This window comes from Pelophylax lessonae, assembly GCF_965119305.1.
Source record: "Pelophylax lessonae genome assembly, chromosome: 6".
Lineage (NCBI taxonomy): Eukaryota > Metazoa > Chordata > Amphibia > Anura > Ranidae > Pelophylax > Pelophylax lessonae.
In genome coordinates this window covers 331379347-331403128 of record NC_138773.1, presented here as the reverse complement: position 1 = coordinate 331403128, position 23782 = coordinate 331379347, and the positions used below count along the sequence as shown (strand labels likewise).

General features: G+C 47.7%; 1 protein-coding gene across 1 annotated transcript in view; it reads left to right on the top strand.

The window, feature by feature from the left end:
- CFAP221 (cilia and flagella associated protein 221) overlaps positions 1-2301 on the top strand; it is a 51165-nt gene extending 48864 nt beyond the window's left edge. The window contains exons 22-23 of the mRNA XM_082261922.1: positions 365-457; positions 2114-2301. Of these exons, the coding sequence (XP_082118048.1) occupies positions 365-457; positions 2114-2240 (220 nt within the window). The 3' untranslated portion in view covers positions 2241-2301. The remainder of the gene's footprint in view (positions 1-364; positions 458-2113) is intronic.
- The last annotated feature ends 21481 nt before the right edge of the window (positions 2302-23782 follow it).

The following is a 23782-nucleotide window of genomic DNA, read 5'->3' as shown; positions in this document are numbered from 1 at the left end:
GGTGCCCATCAATGGATGATAAAGAAAATGGGATTTTTGTGCTCACCATGAAATCCTTCTTTTAGATTCCATTGAAGGACGCAGGTCTCACTCCTTGTGTTTTATGTTCTTGTCCTTGGTACGGCTTTGCCAAAAAAATGAGGCATGCTGGGAATAGGAGGGGCTATCCTGGGCCAACCCACATTTATTTTATTTTTTTTGTTTGCCATGGTTTCCCTTTGTAGATGGCAGTATAACCCGATAGTATCTGAATTCCTCTCCACACCTCAATGGACCCAAGGAAAGGATTGGATGGGAAGTACAAAGTTCTTAGACATAGATGGTCCTCGGCTCCTCACATTTACCGGGGTTTGTGTTTCCTCAGGGAGGCGGATGAGGCCTCGTGCCGAGTGTCGCTGACACCAGAAATGCTGAAAGCGGAATTTGCACTGATACAAGATGGCAGTCGGGGTGACATGTGAGTATGGGGGTGTCTGCTCCCCTCGGGGTGACGTGTGAGTATGGGGGTGTCTGCTCCCCTCGGGGTGACGTGTGAGTATGGGGGTGTCTGCTCCCCTCGGGGTGACTTGTGAGTATGGGGGTGTCTGCTCCCCTCGGGGTGACATGTGAGTATGGGGGTGTCTGCTCCCCTCAGGGTAATGTGAGTATGGGGGTGTCTGCTCCCCTCGAGGTGACGTGTGAGTATGGGGGTGTCTGCTCCCCTCGGTGTGACGTGAGTATGGGGGTGTCTGCTCCCCTCGGGGTGACATGTGAGTATGGGGGTGTCTGCTCCCCTCAGGGTAATGTGAGTATGGGGGTGTCTGCTCCCCTCGAGGTGACGTGTGAGTATGGGGGTGTCTGCTCCCCTCGGTGTGACGTGAGTATGGGGGTGTCTGCTCCCCTCGGGGTGACATGTGTGTATGGGGGTGTCTGCTCCCCTCAGGGTAATGTGAGTATGGGGGTGTCTGCTCCCCTCGGTGTGACATGTGAGTATGGGGGTGTCTGCTCCCCTCGGGGTGACATGTGAGTATGGGGGTGTCTGCTCCCCTCGGGGTAATGTGAGTATGGGGGTGTCTGCTCCCCTCGAGGTGACGTGTGAGTATGGGGGTGTCTGGTCCCCTCGGGGTGACGTGTGAGTACGGGGGTGTCTGGTCCCCTCGGGGTGACGTGTGAGTATGGGGGTGTCTGCTCCCCTCGGGGTGACATGTGAGTATGGGGGTGTCTGCTCCCCTCAGGGTAATGTAAGTATGGGGGTGTCTGCTCCCCTCGGGGTGACATGTGAGTATGGGGGTGTCTGCTCCCCTCAGGGTAATGTAAGTATGGGGGTGTCTGCTCCCCTCGGGGTGACATGTGAGTATGGGGGTATCTGCTCCCCTGTGTAAGAGGACCGGTCATTATATCAGTGCTAAAGTGATAAATATCCTGAATGCAGCAGGTGGGATTATGGATTGGATGGGCGGGGCCTGGAGGCCGCATTGCATTCTGACTGCGGTCAGCCAGTGAATTCTGCAGTTTCATGTCCCCCGGATGTCACATTCCTGAGGATATCCTCACCTTCCATATAGAATCCAAACTGTTCCTGTGCACTAACCCCATCCAATCAGAATCCAACCTGCTGTGATCTGACCTCAGTCTAGTGAATTCTGATTGGTTGCTATGTTATTGACCTTAAAGTGGAACTCCAGCCAAAAATAAAAGCCATCCAGTGCTGAGTAAAGGATCATTTATAGACTTCTTTATTATTCCCAGGTTCCCCATCAGTAGCTATAGATCTGCAGTTCCTGTTGATCTGCCAGTTTGTCACAAAACTTTTCCTTCCTCAGGACCGACAACATTATTGAATTCTATCCCAATGCAGGGTTGTCGGCTCTCTCATCCTCCCAGTCTAATGACTGCAGACAATACTGGTGACATACTGGTGACCGGTCCTCTGCTTGGTTTTTGGTTTTGGGGCACAACTTCCAGAGTTCAGATTAGATTGAATGGCTTTATGACCATAATAGATGGAGGAAGCTCTAGAGGGGCATTCTGGGTGGTGAAGGTCCCGGCATCTCATAACCTCATGAATAGTATGGGATACACATACATCACCTTACAGCGCTGGGGACATGGTCTCACAGGTTCTCCTCCGCAGGGACACCAGCGAGCTGCAGAGTGAATGGCAGATCCCTGAGGCCGGGGAGAGCCTGGCAGAGAAGGTCCAGAGACATCTGGGACGGGTGAAGCTGCTGTCACATAATAAGAAGCTGATTCTGGACTGAGAGACAACCCATCAACAATAACCACCAATCCTGTATACAAAATATATGTGTGTATATCCCATAGGACCGAGCGATGATAATAGAACAATGTATATAATGGCCACCAATCCTATATACAGATATATACAGAATATATGTGTGTAAATCTCCTATAGGACAGAGAAATGAGAATAATATAACAATGTATATGGTGATCATCAGAGATAATAGCAACATTATAACCATGTATATAATAACCTCCAGTCCTGTATACTGTATATGTATATCTTCCATAGGACAGCACAATGATAATATATGTATATGATGAACATCAATAAATATATATATATATATATATACAGTGTGTGTGTGTAGATCTCATAAAGGACAAAGCAACAAGAATAATATAATTATGTATATAATAACCACCAGTCCTGTATACTGTAGATGTATACTGTATGTACGTTCCATAGGACAGAGCAATAATAATATATGTACATGATGAGCACCAAAAAAAAAAAAATATATATATATATATATATACATACATACACAGTATCTCACAAAAGTAAGTACACCCCTCACATTTTTGTAAATATTTTATTCTATCTACGGGTGCGTCACCATGAATGGTGCTCAGTATCGGGATTGTTGTACATTCACATCTGTCTAATGCTAACCAATCAGAACACAATGTGACTCCATATACATTTTTTATATATATATATATATATACACACACACACAGTATCTCACAAAAGTAAGTACACCCCTCACATTCTATCTTTTCATGTGACAATACTGAAGAAATGGCACTTTGCTACAATGTAAAGTAGTGAGTGTACAGCTTGTATAACAGTGTAAATTTACTGTCCCCTCAAAATAACTCAACACACAGCCATTAATGTCTAAACTGCTGGCAACAAAAGTGAGTACACCCCTAAGTGACAACACACAGCCATTAATGTCTAAACCGCTGGCAACAAAAGTGAGTACACCCCTAAGTGACAATGTCCAAATGGGGCCCAAAGTGTCAATATTTTGTGTGGCCACCATTATTTTCCAGCACTGCCTTAACCCTCTTGGGCATGGAGTTCACCAGAGCTTCACAGGTTGTCACTGGAGTCCTCTTCCCCTCCTCCATGATGACATCACAGAGCTGGTGAATGTTAGAGACCTTGCACTTAGGGTTGCCACCTCATCCCTTTAAAACAGAACACAAATTAATTACACAGGTTCTGTGGCTGATTAAGGTGGTAATTAAACTCACTTGGGGCCTTCTCTGCATTAAATTAGCCTCAGAACCTGTGTAATTAATTTGTGTTCTGTTTTAAAGGGATGAGGTGGCAACTCTACTTGCGCTCCTCCACCTTCTGTTTGAGGATGTCCCACAGATGCTCAATAGGGTTTAGGTCTGGAGACATGCTTGGCCAGTCCATCACCTTTACCCTCAGCTTCTTTAGCAAGGCAGTGGTCATCTTGGAGGTGTTTGGGGTCGTTATGTTGGAATATTGCCCTGCCCCCCAGTCTCTGAAGGGAGGGGATCATGCTCTGCTTCAGTATGTCACAGTACATGTTGGCATTCATGGTTCCCTCAATGATCTGTAGCTCCCCAGTGCCGGCAGCACTCATGCAGCCCCAGACCATGACATTCCCACCACCTTGCTTGACTGTAGGAAGACACACTTGTCTTTGTACTCCTCACCTGGTTGCTGCCACACACGCTGGTCTAACCACTGACAGGCTGACCCCTTCAACCTCTGCAGCAATGCTGGCAGCACTCATACGTCTATTTCCCAAAGACAACCTCTGGATATGACGCTGAGCAACTCCTTTGGTGGACCATGACGTGACCTGTTCTGAGTGGAACCTGTCCTGGTAAACCGCTCTATGGTCTTGGCCACCATGCTGCAGCTCAGTTTCAGGGTCTTGGCAATCTTCTTAAAGCCTAGGCCATCTTTATGTAGAGCAACAATTTTTTTTTTCAGATCCTCAGAGAGTTCTTTGCCATGAGGTGCCATGTTGAACTTCCAGTGACCAGTATGAGAGAGTTACATAGTTACATAGTTAGTGAGGTTGAAAAAAGACATCAGTCCATCCAGTTCAACCTATGATGTGTGTGTGTGTGTTTGCTTTTAACCGTACATTGTATACCCCTGTATGTTGTGGTCTTTAAGGTGTCCATCTAATAGTTTTTTGAAACTATCGATGCTCCCTGCTGATACCACTGCTTGTGGAAGAGAATTCCACATCCTTACCGCTCTTACAGTGAAGAACCCCTTACGCACTTTAAGGTTAAACCACCTTTCCTCTAGTTTTAGTGAGTGGCCACGTGTCTTATTGTATCTCCTTTCTCTGAATAGTTTGTTCCTTATGCTTGGGTCACCAGTACAGTATTTGTACATTGATATCATATCCCCCCTCAATCGTCTCTTCTCCAGAGAGAATAGGTTCAGTGCTTGTAGTCTTTCCTCATAGCTGATGTCCTCCATTCCCCTAATTATTTTTGTTGCCCTTCTCTGGACTTTCTCCAGTTCCAGCACATCCTTCCTGAGGACCGGTGCCCAGAGTGAGAGCGATAACACCAAATTTAACACACCTGCTCCCCATTCACACCTGAAACCTTGTAACACTGATGAGTCACATGACACCGTTGAGGGAGTGGCTAATTGGGCCCAATGGGAAAATGACTAATTGGGCCCAATTCAGACATTGTCACTTAGGGGTGTACAGACTTTTGTTGCCAGCGGTTTAGACATTAATGGCTGTGTGGAGTTATTTTGAGGGGACAGTAAATTTACACTGTTATACAAGCTGTACACTCACTACTTTACATTGTAGCAAAGTGTCATTTCTTCAGTGTTGTCACATGAAAAGATAGAATAAAATATTTACAAAAATGTGAGGGGTGTACTTACTTTTGTCAGATACTGTATATGATGACCACCAGATATAAGAATATAGCCATATACACTACTGTGCTAAAGTCTTGCAGGTGTGATGCTGTAAATGAAGAATGATTTCAGAAATCAAAGTGTCACTAGTTTATTTTTATCCATGAACAAAATGGAAAATAATGAGAAATCCAAATCCAATCAATATTTGAGGTGTCCCCCCCCCCCCCCTTGCCTTCTAGGTAGACTTGCTCCCAGTGTGTGAAGGAACTCGGCAGGTAGGTTGTTCTTTGTACATCTTGGAGAACTAAGCACAGATCTTCTGTGGATCCTTCACCCCAGATAGACTCCATGATGGGGAGATCAGGGCTCTGTGGGGGCCAATCACTTCCAGGACTCCTTGTTCTTCTTTACACTGAAGATAGTTCTTAATGACGTTGGCTGGATGTTTGGGGGGGGGGGGTGTTGTCCTGCTGCAGAATAAATTTGGGGCCAATCACACGTCTCCCTATTGGTACAGTATGATGATGAAGTATCCGCCTGTATTTTTCAGTATTGAGGACACCATTGATCCTGGCCAAATCTCCATCTTCATTTGAAGAAATGAAGCCCCAGACTTGCCAGGAACCTCCACCATGCTTCACAGTTGGCTGCAGACACTCATTGTACTGCTCTCCAGCCCTTCCCCCAACAAATTGCCTCCTGCTACAGCCGAATATTTCAAAATGTGACTCATCAGCTCAAAGCACCTGCTGCCATTTTTATAAGCGACTCAACTATGCATGAGAACATAGGAACTGGGCTGGCACATGAGAAGCTCCACTTTCAGGTTCTTCCATCCCTGTCGTTTCATTGTTCTCTCGTCATTTTCCCTCTCGCACTTTTCCATCCTTGTTGTGCCATTTCTGTTCTTTCACCATTTTCCTTCTAATCCTCCATCCATGTCTGTTCCCTCACTGGTGTTCCACTTATCCTCCATGTCTGTTCCCTCACTGGTGTTCCACTTATCTTCCATCCATGTTGTGCCATTTCCATCCTCTTGCCAGTTTCCTTCTCCTCCATCCATGTTGCTCCTTTTTTGTTCTCTTACCATATTTCTTCTCCCGCTCCTCCATCCATGTTGCTCCTTTTTTGTTCTCTTACCATATTTCTTCTCCCGCTCCTCCATCCATGTTTCGCCATTCCATTCTCTTGCCAGTTTCCCTCTCCCGCTCCTCCATCCATGTTGGGCCATTTTAGTTCTCTTGCTAGTTTTCCTCTCCTGCGCCTCCATCCATGTTGCACATTTTCGTTCTCTCGCCCGTTTTCCTTTCCCGCTCCTCCGTCCATGTTGTGCCATGTTAGTTCTCTCACCCGTTTCCCTCTCCCGCTCCTCCATCCATGTTGCGCCATATTCGTTCTCTCTCCATTTTTCCTCTCCCGCTCCTCCATTGACGTTGAACCATATTCACTCTCTCGCCGGTTTCCCTCTCCCGCTTCTCCATCCACGTTGCATCATTCCATTCTCTTGCCAGTTTCCCGCTCCTCAATCTATGTTGCACCACTTTGTTGTCTCGCCAGTTTCTCACACGTGGTAGAAACTGTCCAATGTTACATTTTCGCTGAGTCATGTGACCAGCGCTGTAGACGATAAATCTTGTCAATCAATATTAATGTTTAGTAAACAGAGATACCGAGACGGGAACAAGTCTGCACACAGCCCGGCCTTTGTCTTCTTGTTTAAATTGATAACATTCAGCGAGCCGCTCACACCTTCCTGGAGACACTGACTCCTTCCTCTCCCTCTTCTCCATTAATGTTGCTATATTTTAGTTCTCCCGCCAGTTTTTCTCTCCTGCTCCTCCATCCATGTTGCGCCATTTTTGTTCTCTCACCGGTTTCCCTCTCCCGCTCCTCCAGCCATGTTGCGCCATTTTCATTCTCTCACCGGTTTCCCTCTCCAGCTCCTCCATCTATGTTGCGCCATTTTCGTTCTCTTGCCAGTTTCCCTCTCCTGTCCACCATCTATGGTGCGCCATGCTTGTTCTCTCGCCGGTTTCTCTCTCCCGTTCCTCCATCCTAGTTGCGCCATTTTCGTTCTCTCGTTTCCCTCTGCCACTCCTCCATCTATGGTGTGTCATGTCTGTTCTCTCGCCGGTTTCTCTCTCCCGTTCCTCCATCCATGTTGCGCCATTTTCATTCTCTCGTCAGTTTCCCACTCTTGCTCCTCCATCCAGGTTGTGCCATGTTTGTTCTGTTGCTTGTTTCCCTCTCCCGCTCCTCCATCTATGGTGTGTCATGTTTGTTCTCTCGCCGGTTTCCCTCTCCCGCTCCCCCATCCATGTTGCGCCATTTTCATTCTCTCGCTGTTTTCCCTCTCCCGCTCCTCCATCCATGTTGCACCATTTGTGTTCTCTCGCCGTGTTCCCTCTCCCACTCCTCCATTCATGTTTTGCCATTGCATTATTTTGCCAGTTTCCCTTTCCTCCATCCATGTTGTGTCATGTTTGTTCTCTTGCCGGTTTCCTTCTAACGCTCCTCCATCCATGTTGCTCCATGTTCATTCTCTAGCCGGTTTCCCTCTCCCACCCCTCCATCCATGTTGCGCCATATTCGTCCTCTCACCGGTTTCCCTCTCCCACTCCTCCATCCATGTTGCGCCATGTTTTTTCTCTTGACAGTTTCCTTCACCCGCTCCTCGATCCATGTTGCACCATTTTCGTTGTCTCGCCAGTTTCTCACACGTGGTGGAAGCGGTCCAATGTTAAGTTTTTCGCTGTGTCATGTGACCGGCGCTGTAGACGATAAATCTTGTCAATCAATATTAATGTTTAGTAAACAGAGATACCGAGACGGGAACAAGTCTGCACACAGCCCGGGCTTTGTCTTCTTGTTTAAATAAAGTGATAACATTCAGTGAGCCGCTCACACCTCCCTGGAGACGCCGACTCCTTCCTCTCCCTCTTCTCCATCAATGTTGCCCCATTTTAGTTCTCCCACCAGTTTTTCTCTCCTGCTGCTCCTCCATCCACGTTGCGCCATGTTCGTTCTCTCGCCGGTTTCCCTCTCCCGCTCCTCCATCCATGTTGCGCCATGTTTGTTCTGTCGCTGGTTTCCCTCTCCCGTTCCTCCATCCATGTTACGCCATTTTCGTTCTCTCGCCAGTTTCCCTCTCCCGTCCTCCATCTATGGTACCCCATGCTTGTTTTCTCGCCTGTTCCCTCTCCCGCTCCTCCATCCATGTTGCGCCATGTTTGTTCTGTTGCTGGTTTCCCTCTCCCGTTCCTCCATCCATGTTGCACCATGTTTGTTCTCTTGCCGGTTTCCCTCTCCATCCATGTTGCGCCATTCCATTCTTTTGCCAGTTTCCCTTTCCTCCATCCATGTTACCCCATGCTTGTTCTCTCGCCGGTTTCCCTCTCCCGCTCCTCCATCCATGTTGCGCCATTTTCATTCTCTCGCCGGTTTCCCTCTCCCACTCCTCCATCCATGTTGCGCCATGTTCGTTCTCTCGCCGGTTTCCCTCTCCCGCTCCTCCATCCAGGTTGCGCCATGTTCGTTTTCCCACCGGTTTCCTGCTCCTCCATCCATGTTGCGCCATGTTCGTTCTTGCGCCGGTTTCCTTCTCCCACTCCTCCATCCATGTTGCTCCATTTTTGTTCTCTCGCCAGTTTCCCTCTCCCACCCCTCCATTCATGTTGCGCCATGTTCGCTCTCTCACCGGTTTCCCCTCTCCCACTCCTCCATCCATGCTGTGCCATGTTTGTTCTCTTGCCAGTTTCCCTCACCCGCTCCTCAATCTATGTTGCACCATTTTTGTTGTCTCGCCAGTTTCCCTCACCCGCTCCTCGATCCATGTTGCACCATTTTCGCTGTCTCGCCAGTTTCTCACACGTGGTGGAAGCGGTCCAATGTTACGTTTTTCGCTGTGTCATGTGACTGGCGCTGTAGACGATAAATCTTGTCAATCAATATTAATGTTTAGTAAACAGAGATACCGAGACTGGAACAAGTCTGCACACAGCCCGGCCTTTGTCTTCTTGTTTAAATTGATAACATTCAGCGAGCCGCTCACACCTTCCTGGAGACACTGACTCCTTCCTCTCCCTCTTCTCCATTAATGTTGCTATATTTTAGTTCTCCATCCAGTTTTTCTCTCCTGCTCCTCCATCCACGTTGCGCCATGTTCGTTCTCTCGCCGGTTTCCCTCTCCCGCTCCTCCATCCATGTTGCGCCATGTTTGTTCTGTTGCTGGTTTCCCTCTCCCGTTCCTCCATCCATGTTACGCCATTTTCGTTCTCTCGCCAGTTTCCCTCTCCATCCATGTTGCGCCATTCCATTCTTTTGCCAGTTTCCCTTTCCTCCATCCATGTTACCCCATGCTTGTTCTCTCGCCGGTTTCCCTCTCCCGCTCCTCCATCCATGTTGCGCCATTTTCATTCTCTCGCTGGTTTCCCTCTCCCACTCCTCCATCCATGTTGCGCCATGTTCGTTCTCTCGCCGGTTTCCCTCTCCCGCTCCTCCATCCAGGTTGCGCCATGTTCGTTTTCCCACCGGTTTCCTGCTCCTCCATCCATGTTGCGCCATGTTCGTTCTTGCGCCGGTTTCCTTCTCCCACTCCTCCATCCATGTTGCTCCATTTTTGTTCTCTCGCCAGTTTCCCTCTCCCACCCCTCCATTCATGTTGCGCCATGTTCGCTCTCTCACCGGTTTCCCCTCTCCCACTCCTCCATCCATGTTGCGCCATGTTTGTTCTCTTGCCAGTTTCCGTCTCCCACTCCTCCATCCATGCTGTGCCATGTTTGTTCTCTTGCCAGTTTCCCTCACCCGCTCCTCAATCTATGTTGCACCATTTTTGTTGTCTCGCCAGTTTCCCTCACCCGCTCCTCGATCCATGTTGCACCATTTTCGCTGTCTCGCCAGTTTCTCACACGTGGTGGAAGCGGTCCAATGTTACGTTTTTCGCTGTGTCATGTGACCGGCGCTGTAGACGATAAATCTTGTCAATCAATATTAATGTTTAGTAAACAGAGATACCGAGACGGGAACAAGTCTGCACACAGCCCGGCCTTTGTCTTCTTGTTTAAATAAAGTGATAACATTCAGCGAGCCGCTCACGCCTTCCTGGAGACGCCGACTCCTTCCTTCTGGTCAGCGATGAATGGAAGGGAAACATTCCGAGGAAGTGTTAAAGGGAAACTCCAGTCAAAAATTAGATTTTTCCTATTTATAGAATGTTAATTATCTTTATCTTTGATATTATTCGTTTTCTGCCTAGCTGCTTGTGTAGCTTAGAAAGTCTTATCTAACCTGGACAATCAGCTTCTTCCTGTTCTTCACAGACAACTCTATTTCCTGTAGACCTACGTCGTCAGACATTCCCCTCTCTCGGCGGCGCGCGCGTGCCGCCGGAGGCTCGCTCCCGCTGTATTCAGTCACAGTGGGAGTCGGGCCAGGGGAGGAGCAGCGGTGATCACTGCCGCTCTTCCCCGATCGTCGGGGATCTAGTGTGGAGATCTGCCCGCTTGTGTAAACAAAGTGGGCGGATCTCCTAAGTGACAGACAGGGTCAGATTGCAGGGTTCAGCATAGCTAAACCTACGATCTGTCCCTGTGTCACACAACCCCCTCCCCCCACACACGTTAGTAAGCACCAGGCATACATTAACCCCTTCCAAAGAGAAAAAGTGACCGCACTCAGAGATGAATGAACTTGAAGTGTTTATTCCCATTCATAAAAGACAACGGTGCATCAAACAGACTTGGACACGGTTGACATGTTTCACGACTCTGCAGAGATGTATAGTAACGAAGTAGAACTACTTAAGTACTGTACTTAAGTACCGAAATGCGGTATCTGTACTTTCCTAGAGTAGAATTTTTTTCTCCTACTTCTACTTTTACTTCACTACATTTTTTTGATGATTTCGATACTTCTACTCAAGTATTTTTTTTTTGTGCTGCATAGTTACTCGTTACTTTTAAAAAAATTACCACTGCCAGAACAGTAGATGGCAGGTTACATAAAGCTCAAAAAAATGTGTATAATGTCATTTGTAAATCAGCGCATAGGAAAATAAAGGCTGTGTATAATAAAAGCTGCTATACCAAATCTTTCCAATAAAAAGAAAATATGAAACAAACAAATAAATGGTGCTACAGCACTTAAAGTGCATCAAGAAACTACTAACAAACACAGGTTAATCATTTGAATAAATCATTTGAAATAATAAAAACAATATGATGTTCAAACTTTTGACTTCTTTCTTTAATAACTACATAACACAGTACTTCTACTTCTACTTTCAGTACTTGAGTAGAATTTTTTTTTCAAAACTACTGGTACTTTTTACTTTTAGTACTTAAGTAGCAAATTTTTTGAAAAAACTACTTGCAATACTTAAGTAAAAAAAATGTTGAATACTTTAGTACTTCTACTTAAGTAACTTTTTCTGCGAGCACTTCCACTTCTACTCAAGTAATTTTTTGATCTAGCACTTGTACTTTTACTCAAGTAGAAATTTCGAGTACTTTATACAAGTCTGCGACTCTGTAGGGTTATGAGTAAGCGACCTACAGAGTCGTGAAACATGTCAACCGTGTCCAAGTCTGTTTGATGCACCGTTGTCTTTTATGAATGGGAATAAACACTTCAAGTTCATTCATCTCTGAGTGCGGTCACTTTTTCTCTTTGGAAGTTTGATCACTGGATGGCGGATCCGACCAGCACCTGGATATCTGTGCCTCACCTGAGCGGCTTTCCCTGTGTTGCTTGAATACATTAACCCCTCCCTCTCCAATAAAAGTTAACCCCTTCCCTGCCAGTGTAATTTTTACAGTAACAGTGAATATGTATAGCACTGATTACTGTAGTAATGTCACTGGTAACCCCAAAAGTGTCAAAAATGTCAGTCAGGGGTCCGATCTGTCCGCCGCAATGTCGCAGTCCCGCAAAAAAAATCACAGATCGCCGCCATTACTGGTTAAAAAAAAATCAATAAAAATGACATAAATCATTCCTGTAGTTCGTAAAAGCTATAACTTTTGCGCAAACCAATCAAAATACGTTTATTGCGATTTTTTTTTTTACCAAAAATATGTAGCAGAAAACAAATTGGTCTAAAATGATAAAAAATTTTGATTTTTACATTTTTTTGGGGGGGACCTTCATATAAAAAATGTGAAAAATATTGTTATTTTTTCAAAATTGTTGCTCTTTTTTTGTTAATAGCGCAAAAAGTAAAAATCGCACAGGTGATCAAATACCACCAAAAGAAAGCTCTGTTTGTGGGAAAAAAAGGACATTAATGAATTTGGGTACAGCGTCCCACGACCGCACAATTGTCCGTTAAAGTAACGCAATGCCGAATTGCAAAATATGGCCTGGTCAGGAATAGGGTAAAACCTTCCGGTCATAAAGCGGTTAAAAATACGCTCATTGAGAATTTTTTTGTCAAAGACATGTAGCTAAATACATTTTGGCCAAAATATATGACAAAAATTGAATATATTAGATATTTTTTAACTGTCAAAGTAGAAAAATATTGTTATTTTTTCAAAATTGTCGCTTTTTTTAATTAATATCGCAAAAAATGAAAATCGCACAGGTGATCAAATACCACCAAAAGAAAGCTCTGTTTGTGGGAAAAAAAGGATGTAAATCTAGTTTGGGTACAGCGCCGCACGACCGCGCAATTGTCCGTTAAAGTCGCACAGTGCCAAATTGCAAAAAGTGGCCTGGATGTAAAGCAGGGAAATCCTCCGGTGGTAAAGTGGTTAATGTGTGTTGTACTTCAGGAGCTCGAGGACGGCAGTCTGCTAGTTTATTGGCTCAGTTGGTTGATTGAATCATTGCCAGCTATTAGTTACTGGTAGAAAAGTAGAATACTGTTTGTGTTGGTTGTTCTTTAGATAATTAGTTCAGGGTAATTCTATTTCTGTACACAATTTCATCTGCATATGATAATGTAATCAGGCAACTGACCTGGTGGGGTAATGTGATCAGGAGGGGGATGTCCATCCTGTATATATTCGGTGTGAGTTGTTCAATAAAGGGGAAGGTTCCAGAACAAGCTAAGTTCCGCCTAGCTTTTTATGGGGGCAGCTGTAATATCTGATATCTGTGTTCAGACTGGAGGAAGCCGTATACTGATGGAAGCCCACAAACACAGTGTGGGTCGCAGTTCCGTTATAAGACCTTTCTAGCAGCAGATTCTCCCTCTTCACTGTGTGAGAAAAACATGGATTATGGGTGAACCTTATACCCAATAACCTATGTTTATTCCTTGTAGTCAGGAGGGCGGGGCTGGAAGCGAGCATTTGTCTGTTAGACACACGCCCCCTTCTATGACACTGCAGTGAGAGGACAGACTCCACTGCAACATTTTTATTGGTTAGCTTGGACCAATGGTGCTTTACTATTGGTTCAAAGCTCCACCCAAGCTGTCCATTAAGCTAAGTGCCTCTCAGTGAGGCACTGTGAGCTCACCCTCTCAGTCTGCTGCAAACAGATTCTGACAGGCTGCACAAGGAGCCCCATATTTCCGGAGCCATAGGTGCTAGGAGCCCCAAATTTAGAGTCTCTGTGTCCCCAGGTCGCCGAGCTATGACCCTTGAAGCTCGGTCATTTATTATTTTTTTTTATTTATGTTAATGACAGGTGAGGTTCTGCCCCCCCCCCCCCCCGCCTTCCTTGACTGCAGATTCCTGCTCTATGCATCACACACTCCTGACCCCTGCATTCTGTGCATCACACACTCCTGACCCCTGCACTCTGTGCGTCACACACTCCTGACCCCTGCACTCTGTACGTCACACACCCCTGATCCCTGCACTCTGTGTGTCACACACCCCTGATCCCTGCACTCTGTGTGTCACACACCCCTGATCCCTGCACTCTGTGTGTCACACACCCCTGATCCCTGCACTCTGTGCGTCACACACTCCTGACCCCTGCACTCTGTACGTCACACACCCCTGATCCCTGCACTCTGTGTGTCACACACCCCTGATCCCTGCACTCTGTGTGTCACACACTCCTGATCCCTGCACTCTGTGCGTCACACACTCCTGACCCCTGCATTCTGTGCATCACACACACTGCTGACCCCTGCACTCTGTACGTCACACACCCCTGATCCCTGCACTCTGTACGTCACACACTCCTGATCCCTGCACTCTGTACGTCACACACTCCTGATCCCTGCACTCTGTGCGTCACACACTCCTGACCCCTGCACTCTGTTCATCACACACCCCTGTTCCCTGCACTCTGTATGTCACACACTCCTGACCCCTGCACTCTGTGCATCACACATTCCTGACCCCTGCACTCTGTGTGTCACACACCCATGACCCCTGCACTCTGTGTGTCACACACACCCGACCCCTGCACTCTGTGCATCACAAACTCCTAACCCCTGCACTCTGTGCGTCAAAGACTCTTGACCCCTGCATTCTGTGCATCACACATTCCTGAATTCTGCACTCTGTACATCACACACTCATGGCCCCTGCACTCTGTGCATCACACATTCCTGAATTCTGCACTCTGTACATCACACACTCATGGCCCCTGCACAAGGAGCCCCATATTTCCGGAGCCATAGGTGCTAGGAGCCCCAAATTTAGAGTCTCTGTGTCCCCAGGTCGCCGAGCTATGACCCTTGAAGCTCGGTCATTTATTATTTTTTTTTTATTTATGTTAATGACAGGTGAGGTTCTGCCCCCCCGCCTTCCTTGACTGCACATTCCTGCTCTATGCATCACACACTCCTGATCCCTGCACTCTGTGCGTCACACACTCCTGACCCCTGCATTCTGTGCATCACACACTGCTGACCCCTGCAATCTGTACGTCACACACCCCTGATCCCTGCACTCTGTGTGTCACACACCCCTGATCCCTGCACTCTGTGTGTCACACACTCCTGACCCCTGCACTCTGTGCGTCACACACTCCTGACCCCTGCACTCTGTACGTCACACACCCCTGATCCCTGCACTCTGTGTGTCACACACTCCTGACCCCTGCACTCTGTACGTCACACACCCCTGATCCCTGCACTCTGTGTGTCACACACTCCTGACCCCTGCACTCTGTGTGTCACACACCCCTGATCCCTGCACTCTGTGTGTCACACACCCCTGATCCCTGCACTCTGTGCGTCACACACTCCTGACCCCTGCACTCTGTACGTCACACACCCCTGATCCCTGCACTCTGTGTGTCACACACCCCTGATCCCTGCACTCTGTGTGTCACACACTCCTGATCCCTGCACTCTGTGCGTCACACACTCCTGACCCCTGCATTCTGTGCATCACACACTGCTGACCCCTGCACTCTGTACGTCACACACCCCTGATCCCTGCACTCTGTACGTCACACACTCCTGATCCCTGCACTCTGTACGTCACACACTCCAGATCCCTGCACTCTGTGCGTCACACACTCCTGACCCCTGCACTCTGTTCATCACACACCCCTGTTCCCTGCACTCTGTATGTCACACACTCCTGACCCCTGCACTCTGTGTGTCACACACCCATGACCCCTGCACTCTGTGTGTCACACACACCCGACCCCTGCACTCTGTGCATCACAAACTCCTGTCCCCTGCACTCTGTGCGTCAAAGACTCTTGACCCCTGCATTCTGTGCATCACACACTCATGGCCCCTGCACTCTGTGCATCACACATTCCTGACCCCTGCACTCTCTGCATTACACATTCCTGGGCCCTGCACTCTGTGCATTACACCGTTCTGACCCCTGCACTCTGTGTGTCACACACTCCTGACCCCTGGACTCCTGGACTCTGTGTGTCACACACTCCTGACCCCTGCACTCTGTGCATCACAAATTCCTGAGCCCTGCACTTTTTTTTAGGGTAGACTGTGTGCAAAAAAAATTACCATTTGATGGTGGAGTTATACAATAAGAGCGGGGGGATGGGGGGGGGGGGTTATACAGTAAGAAAGGGGGGTTGGGCGGGGTTATACAGTGATACATGGGGGGATGGGTGGGGTTATACATTAAGATGAGTGTAGTTGTAGAGTGGGGGTTGGGTGGGAGTTGTAGAGTGGGGGGGGGGGGGTTGGGTGGGGTAATAGAGTGGAGGTGGGTTGGGGGGGGGGTTTAGAGTGAGACATGCTGAGGAATAGATGTTGGGTTCCTGTGTGTGTTATGTAACGTCTCGTGTTCTGGGTGGGGAGCGGTAAATTTGCGGTCCGGTTCCTCTTTCTAATGGTTGTGTTTCTGTGATATTTCACTGCTGACAATGCAATCAATGGCGGTGTGTGCGCAGCACTTGTGATGTGATTAGCGCTCGGTGATGAAGCGCTCGGATCGCACGCAATGTCGCCGCCTCCGCTCAGCGGACGTTAAGTAGGAAATTATGGATTGAATTGGAGGGAATTTGGAGAATAAATCTTCATTATCCCAATCATTGCTGGGAGACGAATCCGGGAGATTTATTCAGCCAGAATAGAGGAAGATCTGCGGCCGGGCGCTGCGCCACATCCGCCATATTATAAGCCATCGCCTGTGTGAGAAGCCTCCGGTGGAAGCGGACCGACTCCGACTCCCACTCTGGGAGAAAACAATTCTATGTGAGGGGGAAGGGAGGCGGCATTGTGGGGTGTTATAGAAGGGTGATCATTAGGCTCCTCCTTCTCCAGTGATTATGCTGCCCCTAATAGGCAGGTTAGCTCCGCCCACTCTATAGGGAGATTGGGGTCACAGCGATGTTCTGACATTTCCTCTATGGAGGAGCTGCTGAGTGCGCTGTTTCCTGCACCATTGTATATAGAATATCCCAGAACTTCACTGGCTGCATGCTTCTTCCATGACTAAGTAGCAAGGATGAGGATGACAATGGCGGCTCCAATATCCCATTCCTGACCAATCACCACTGACATATCCAGGAGCCGAGCCCACCGCCCAATCCACAGAGCTTTACTACTACAGAACGGGAGGAGATCTTTACTGTCACAGCATGGCTGAGAAAAATTCCAGCAGAAGCTCCTCCGCAGCCGCAACCCGGAGCCTCTTCTCCTCTTTACTCACTCTCACCCCGCTCTCTTCTCCCCCCAGCTCTCTTCTCTCCTCCCCCTCCCCAGCTTTCTTCTCCCCCCAGCTCTCTTCTCTCCTCCCTCTCCCCAGCTCTCTTCTCTCCCCAGCTCTCTTCTCTCCTCCCTCTCCCCAGCTCTCCTCTCTCCCCAGCTCTCTTCTCTCCTCCCTCTCCCCAGCTTTCTTCTCCCCCCAGCTTTCTTCTCCCCCCAGCTCTCTTCTCTCCTCCCTCTCCCCAGCTCTCTTCTCTCCCCAGCTCTCTTCTCTCCTCCCTCTCCCCAGCTCTCCTCTCTCCCCAGCTCTCTTCTCTCCTCCCTCTCCCCAGCTTTCTTCTCCCCCCAGCTTTCTTCTCCCCCCAGCTCTCTTCTCTCCTCCCTCTCCCCAGCTCTCTTCTCTCCCCAGCTCTCTTCTCTCCTCCCTCTCCCCAGCTCTCCTCTCTCCCCAGCTCTCTTCTCTCCTCCCTCTCCCCAGCTTTCTTCTCTCCCCAGCTCTCTTCTCTCCTCCCCCTCCCCAGCTTTCTTCTCCCCCCAGCTCTCTTCTCTCCTCCCCCTCCCCAGCTCTCTTCTCTCCTCTCTCTCTCCAGCTCTCTTCTCTCCTCTCTCTCTCTCTCCTATCAGTTCAATTCAAATAAGCTTTATTGGCATGACCAAATAAATTTTTTAGCATTGCCAAAGCAGTTGAGTTTGTGATTGGGGGGGGGGGGGGGGGTGGGTAATATAAAGGGGAATGGGGGGTGAGTCCATGTAAAGGATTTTTAAGTCCTCAGTTTTTCATGTCCCTCTCAGTCTGTGACATGCTGTCACATATTGTGCAGCTATTCTCACCATTGGCTCCTCTTCTCCCAGTAGGATTTGGAGTTTCCTCTTCTCTTCTATAGAATTGAAGTCCAGGGTGAAAGCGGAGAGTCTCTGGAAGTCCTCTCTTCTCTCTCTCTCTCCTCTCTCTCTCTCTCCTCTCTCTCTCCTCTCTCTCTCCTCTCTCTCTCTCTCCTCTCTTTCTCCTCTCTCATCTCTCTCCCCCTTCTCTCTCTCTCCTCTCACTCTCTCTCTCCCCCTTCTCTCTCTCTCCTCTCACTCTCTCTCTCCCCCTTCTCTCTCTCTCCTCTCTCTCTCTCCTCTCTCTCTCCTCTCTCTCTCCTCTCTCTCTCTCTCCTCTCTTTCTCCTCTCTCATCTCTCTCCCCCTTCTCTCTCTCTCCTCTCACTCTCTCTCTCCCCCTTCTCTCTCTCTCCTCTCACTCTCTCTCTCTCCCCTTCTCTCTCTCTCCTCTCTCACTCTCTCTCTCTCTCCTGTCTCTCTCCCCCTTCTCTCTCTCTCCTCTCTCTCTCCCTCTCTCTTTCCTCTCCTCTCTCCCCCTCTCTCTCTTTCCTCTCCTCTCTCCCCCTCTCTCTCTTTCCTCTCCTCTCTCTCTCTCTCCTCTCTCTCTCCTCTCTCTCTCTCTCTCTCTCTCTCCTCTCTCTCTCCTCTCTCTCTCCTCTCTCTCTCTCTCATCTCTCTCTCTCTCTCCTCTCTCTCTCCTCTCTCTCTCTCTCTCTCTCTCTCTCTCTCTCCTCTCTCTCTCCTCTCTCTCTCTCCTCTCTCTCTCTCTCTCCTCTCTCTCTCCTCTCTCTCTCTCTCTCTCTCTCTCTTCCTCTCTCTCTCTCTCTCCTCTCTCTCTCTCCTCTCTCTCTCTCTCTCTCTCCCTCCTCTCTCTTCTCTCTCTCCTCTCTCTCTCTCTCCTCTCTCTCTCTCTCTCTCTCTCCTCTCCTCTCCTCTCCTCTCTCTCTCTCTCTCCTCTCTCTCTCTCCCTCTCCTCTCTCTCTCTCCCCTCTCTCTCTCCTCTCTCTCTCTCTCTCTCTCATCTCTCTTTCTCTCCTCTCTCCCCCCACCCTCTCTCTCTCCCTCTTGCCTCCTCTGTCCCCCCCTTTCTTCTCTGGGGTTGCAGTCTGGTGATGAGATCAGAGTTGCGGTTGGCTGACCACAGCCGCACACGTTGGGTCACCTGACGAGTCGATGTGCGCAGTCCAGGTGGGGAATACGCGGCTCGGATCAATACGTGTTATAAATCTGGAACACGGGAATATTGTCACGTAAACAATATGGATTTTATTTTCTGCCGCGTCTCCCTAATGAGGACAGACAGTAAATCACAACCGGTTTTATGTCAGATTATTATGGGAAATAACATGTATGGTGGAAGCTGCGCCCCAGGAGAACTTCCCAGGCCTTGTCCCGCACCGTGTCTCTGTGTGGAGGTGGCCATATTTGATAAAGCAGGGCTTTGCCTCCCCATGGCAGAGCTGCCCTCCAATGACTGGTGATCTGATGACTGGTATGGTAATGATAGCATACCTCCAAACCGTCCCGGATTAGCCGAGACCATCCCAGGAATTAATGTATGTCCTGGCGAATCAAGGCTGAGTTCTGGAGTGGAGCCCAGTGCTGGAAAACAAGGTCCGGCACTCGGTACCAGTGACTTGTCCAGCGGGCAGGCTAGCATGATGGGCACTGGTTGCTTCTGCCCCACAGTGTGTGTGCGGTGCATGGGGTATCACACATTACGTTCTAGCCTCTGTATTGCAGATGAGATCTCCCCATTGGCTGCCTGTCACAGTAACTTACCTTCTACCACCCTCAAGGGTCCTTTATTCTCAAGTTTGAAAGTTGGGAGGTATGATGATAGGGGAGGAGGAAGCATTGATCCACAGAATAGAGGCAGGGAGATCGTTGTAGGGAGATCATTGAAGGTCCTCAGGTATAGGAGGGAGGTTCATGGCGGTATAAGGTGAAGAGGCAGCAACTTGTCCTTCCAAAAAAGTCACTTTATTACTGTGACGGGAGTCACTTTGGTTGGGGGGCCCGTGGAACCCAGCTTACCTTAGAGAGGTTGGGAAATCCCTCTCTCAGCTCCCTAGGCCCCTCTTATGTGTAAGTCACCCTGTGTCTATTAGGGGCACAGGGTGACCAAGGAAATGATGGACAGATACTTAATGAACGCTGAGAATATGGTTTGGATTACTTCAAATGTGACAGTAATATTTATTAACCATGTGTTTTAAGAAATCTACGATGACATTCCTGGTCTGTTTGCTTCTGAACATGTTCATTGAAAGTGCTAATCACATTGGCCTCTGTTCCATGTTCTTCAATGTCAGAGACGGACAGTCTGTCACTGAGGTCTCCTGCTATTGTCTGTATAATAACGTGTTCTGTGTTTATACTGATGATAATGTGTAATGTATTTTGTTTTAGCCTTGTTGCAGTGCTGAGTTAATTACCATGTTAATTATAACATTGTCTAGATGTGGATTCCCAATTACCTATTGTTTCTGTTCAGATGGCGAGATAATTAGTTCAGGTTAATTATATTTCTGTACACAATTTCATCGGCATAGGATAATGTAATCAGGCCAAAAGAAAATTGTGGTGCTTGGCACCTTGCTCCTGCGCTCAGAACCTGGTTCTCAAACAACTTCTGTCGCGGGACTCTCACTTGGCATCCCCAAATGGCTAGACCTTGCTGCCCTCTACGACCGGGGTGGTCGACTTCACACTGTAAACATAAACACAAAAAAAAGAGAGTATCGGTATCGGCCAATATCTGCCGATAACTTCGGACATGTAAAAAAACATTTTTTTTACATTTTTTTTTCTAAAGGTACTTTTGTGGAGGGATCTGGGGGTCTAAAAGACCCCAAACCCCTCCTCGGCACGAAAAGCATTCAAAACGCCAAATTTGGCACAGAGTACCCAGAAGTGATGTCATGACATGGGTTTTTACATGGAGACGCAGTACACCGGGTCTTCTTTTCGGCAGGAGGTAGGATGCCCGGGTCTCCCGGTGGGACGGGAGACCCGGGCAAGCCAAGGAAGGTGGCGGGAGGGGGGGGGAACATTCCCTCCCGCTCCTTGTAATGACAGCTGAGGGGCTTCTCAGCAGCATCGGTTGTCATTACAAGTCAGCCGACCGTCGGCTATGGACACCGGTACCAGGGTGAGGCCTCTACCTGCAGGCATCACTCCGGTACAGCACTTTCCCTAAATATCGGCAATATCGCTAAATCCAAAGGCCGATTCCGATATATTGGGGAAAGTGCATATCAGGCTCAAGGATATATCGGCGTTGCCGATAATCGGTCGATCCCTAGTATATATTCATATGTTCAATAAAGGTTCCAGATCTATACAAGCTATTCTCGGCTAGTTTTGTATGTAGGGCGGCTAGAACATCTTATATCTATGTTCAAACTGAAGGAAGCGGTATTCTGATGGAAGCCCACAAGCACAGTGTGCTGTCGCGGTTCCGTTATAATTCCATTGAGTGGAGTGTACAACATACAGTGGCTTACGCGTTTCGGCAATAAGCCATTGGAGTGAGGTTCAGGTTCACCACTGCCTATTCAATGTAAATCCTGTGGGTTCAAGAGTCACCCAAGAGATTCTTTTTTGATCATGATGCATTGTCTTTGAGCTATGGTTATAAAAATGAATACTAAGAAGGGGAATAACCTGATAAGCTAATTACTCTACAATGCCAACACTATTCTGTGTAAGATGACATAGCCTGACATATGAGGAAAAAGTATCCCGTAGGTATAGACCACGGAAAAAAGAAGCTATAAATAAGGCAGAGGGGAAATATCTGACAACAATAATCTATTATGTGACATACTATTTTATCACACCATTAAATTGATTATTTTCTATTATTGTTGACAGATATATTCCCTCCGCCTTATTTATAGCTGACTTCATAGATTTTTTTTTTCCGTGGTCTATACGGGATTTTTTTTTCTCTTTGAGCTATGGGCAGCAGGCCTAGAAGAGCCAATGCCACTCATTCACTAAAAGATAAAATAAAAGTTAGGCACGCACTGTTTAGGCCTGTTATGCTCATTAACCAGTTACCGACCACGTACCGCAGATTTACTGCGGCAGGCAGCCGCTCCTGGGCAAAGTGATGTAGGTATACTATTTCAGGAGGCTCGGGGACGAGCCGTGCTGCCGCAAGCACGCTCCTGCCCCCACTCGTAAGCGGGGAAGCTGATGTGAGTGTCATGTGGCTCCGATTGCCTCCTGACACCCGCGATCGCTTCCCGCTGAGAGAGAAGGACGGTCGGATGTTGTAAACACAGCTGACCGTTCTTCTCCCTGGAATGATCACAGAGCTCCTTCTATATAGGATCACAGGTCTCTATGGTCATTTCACAAGCCACGCCCCCATACAGTTAGAATCACTCCCCTAGGCTCACATTTAACCCCTTGATCACCTATACTGTTAACCCCTTCCCTGCCAATGGCATTATTACAGAAACAGTGCATATTGTTAGCATACCTCCCATCTTTTTAAAATGGGAACGAGGGATGCCTATTAGCAAAAGTATGCAGGCATAGGCCACACCCCTTGCCACGCCCCCTTAAAGAAGAATTATACAAAAAACGATTAGCTAAACTCACAAGTGCTTTTTTTTTTATTTTTTTAAACTACTACGATTTCTTTATACTGGTTTTTGAAATGTACAAATACAAGAATTTCGAAATCGGATGAACGGTTTAGCAATGGGAAACACTTTTTGAAAGATAAATAGTGCATTTTATATACAACTTTATAGATCAGACCAAAATGAGGGACAAATGAGGAGCAAAGAGGGACAGAGGGACTTTCCTCCAAATCAGGGACAGTCCCTCCAAATCCGGGACAGTTGGGAGCTATGTGTTAGCACTGATTACTGCAGTAATGTCACTGGTCCCTCCAAAAATGTCAAAAATGTCAGTTAGGGGTCCGATCTGTCCGCCGCAATGTCGCAAGTCCCGCAAAGAATCGCAGATCACCGCCATTACTCGTTAAAAAAAAAACAATAAAAATGACAGAAATCTTTCCCGTAGTTTGTAGATGTGATAACTTTTGCGCAAACCAAACAAAATAACGCTTATTGCAATTTTCTTTTACCAAAAATATGTAGCAGAAAACAAACTGGCCTAAAATGTTAAAAAAATTTAGATTTTTACATTTGGGGGGGGGGGGGGGTGGGGGGATTTTATATAACAGAATGTGAGAAATATTTTTTTTTTTTTTTAAATTGTCGCTCTTTTTTTGTTAATAGCGCAAAAAATAAAAATCGCACAGGTGATCAAATACCACCAAAAGAAAGCTCTGTTTGTGGGTACAGCGTCGCACGACCGCGCAATTGTCAGTTAAAGTAACGCAGTGCTGATTGGAAAAATAGGGCCTGGTCATTCCGGTCTTAAAGTGGGCTGCTGGGCAATATTACATTGCTGTATCCTCTGCAGTATAATTATCCTCATAGCGATCCCCCAGCCTCTGTTCCTTGTAGTAAATGTAGGCGTGGTGTTGCCCTGACCTGCCCTGCGTCTGCCCGGTTTTACACTGCTGTATCCTCTGCGCTCTCTTTATTCTTGCAGTAAAACTCTCGGCTCTGCTCTTTTCGCCAGAACATTTTGGCACATTCTTCCTTACTAAAAAATGCTGCTTCTGTCCAATATAACTCTGCTGCATCCTCTGCACTCTCTTCATTCTAAATGAGAAATTGGCCGGCAGAAGGGCAGCTTCAGTATGAAAAGGGACAACCACAGAGAACTTCTGGCCGGTTTCTATCCGTATTATTACTATTGTGTGATGAA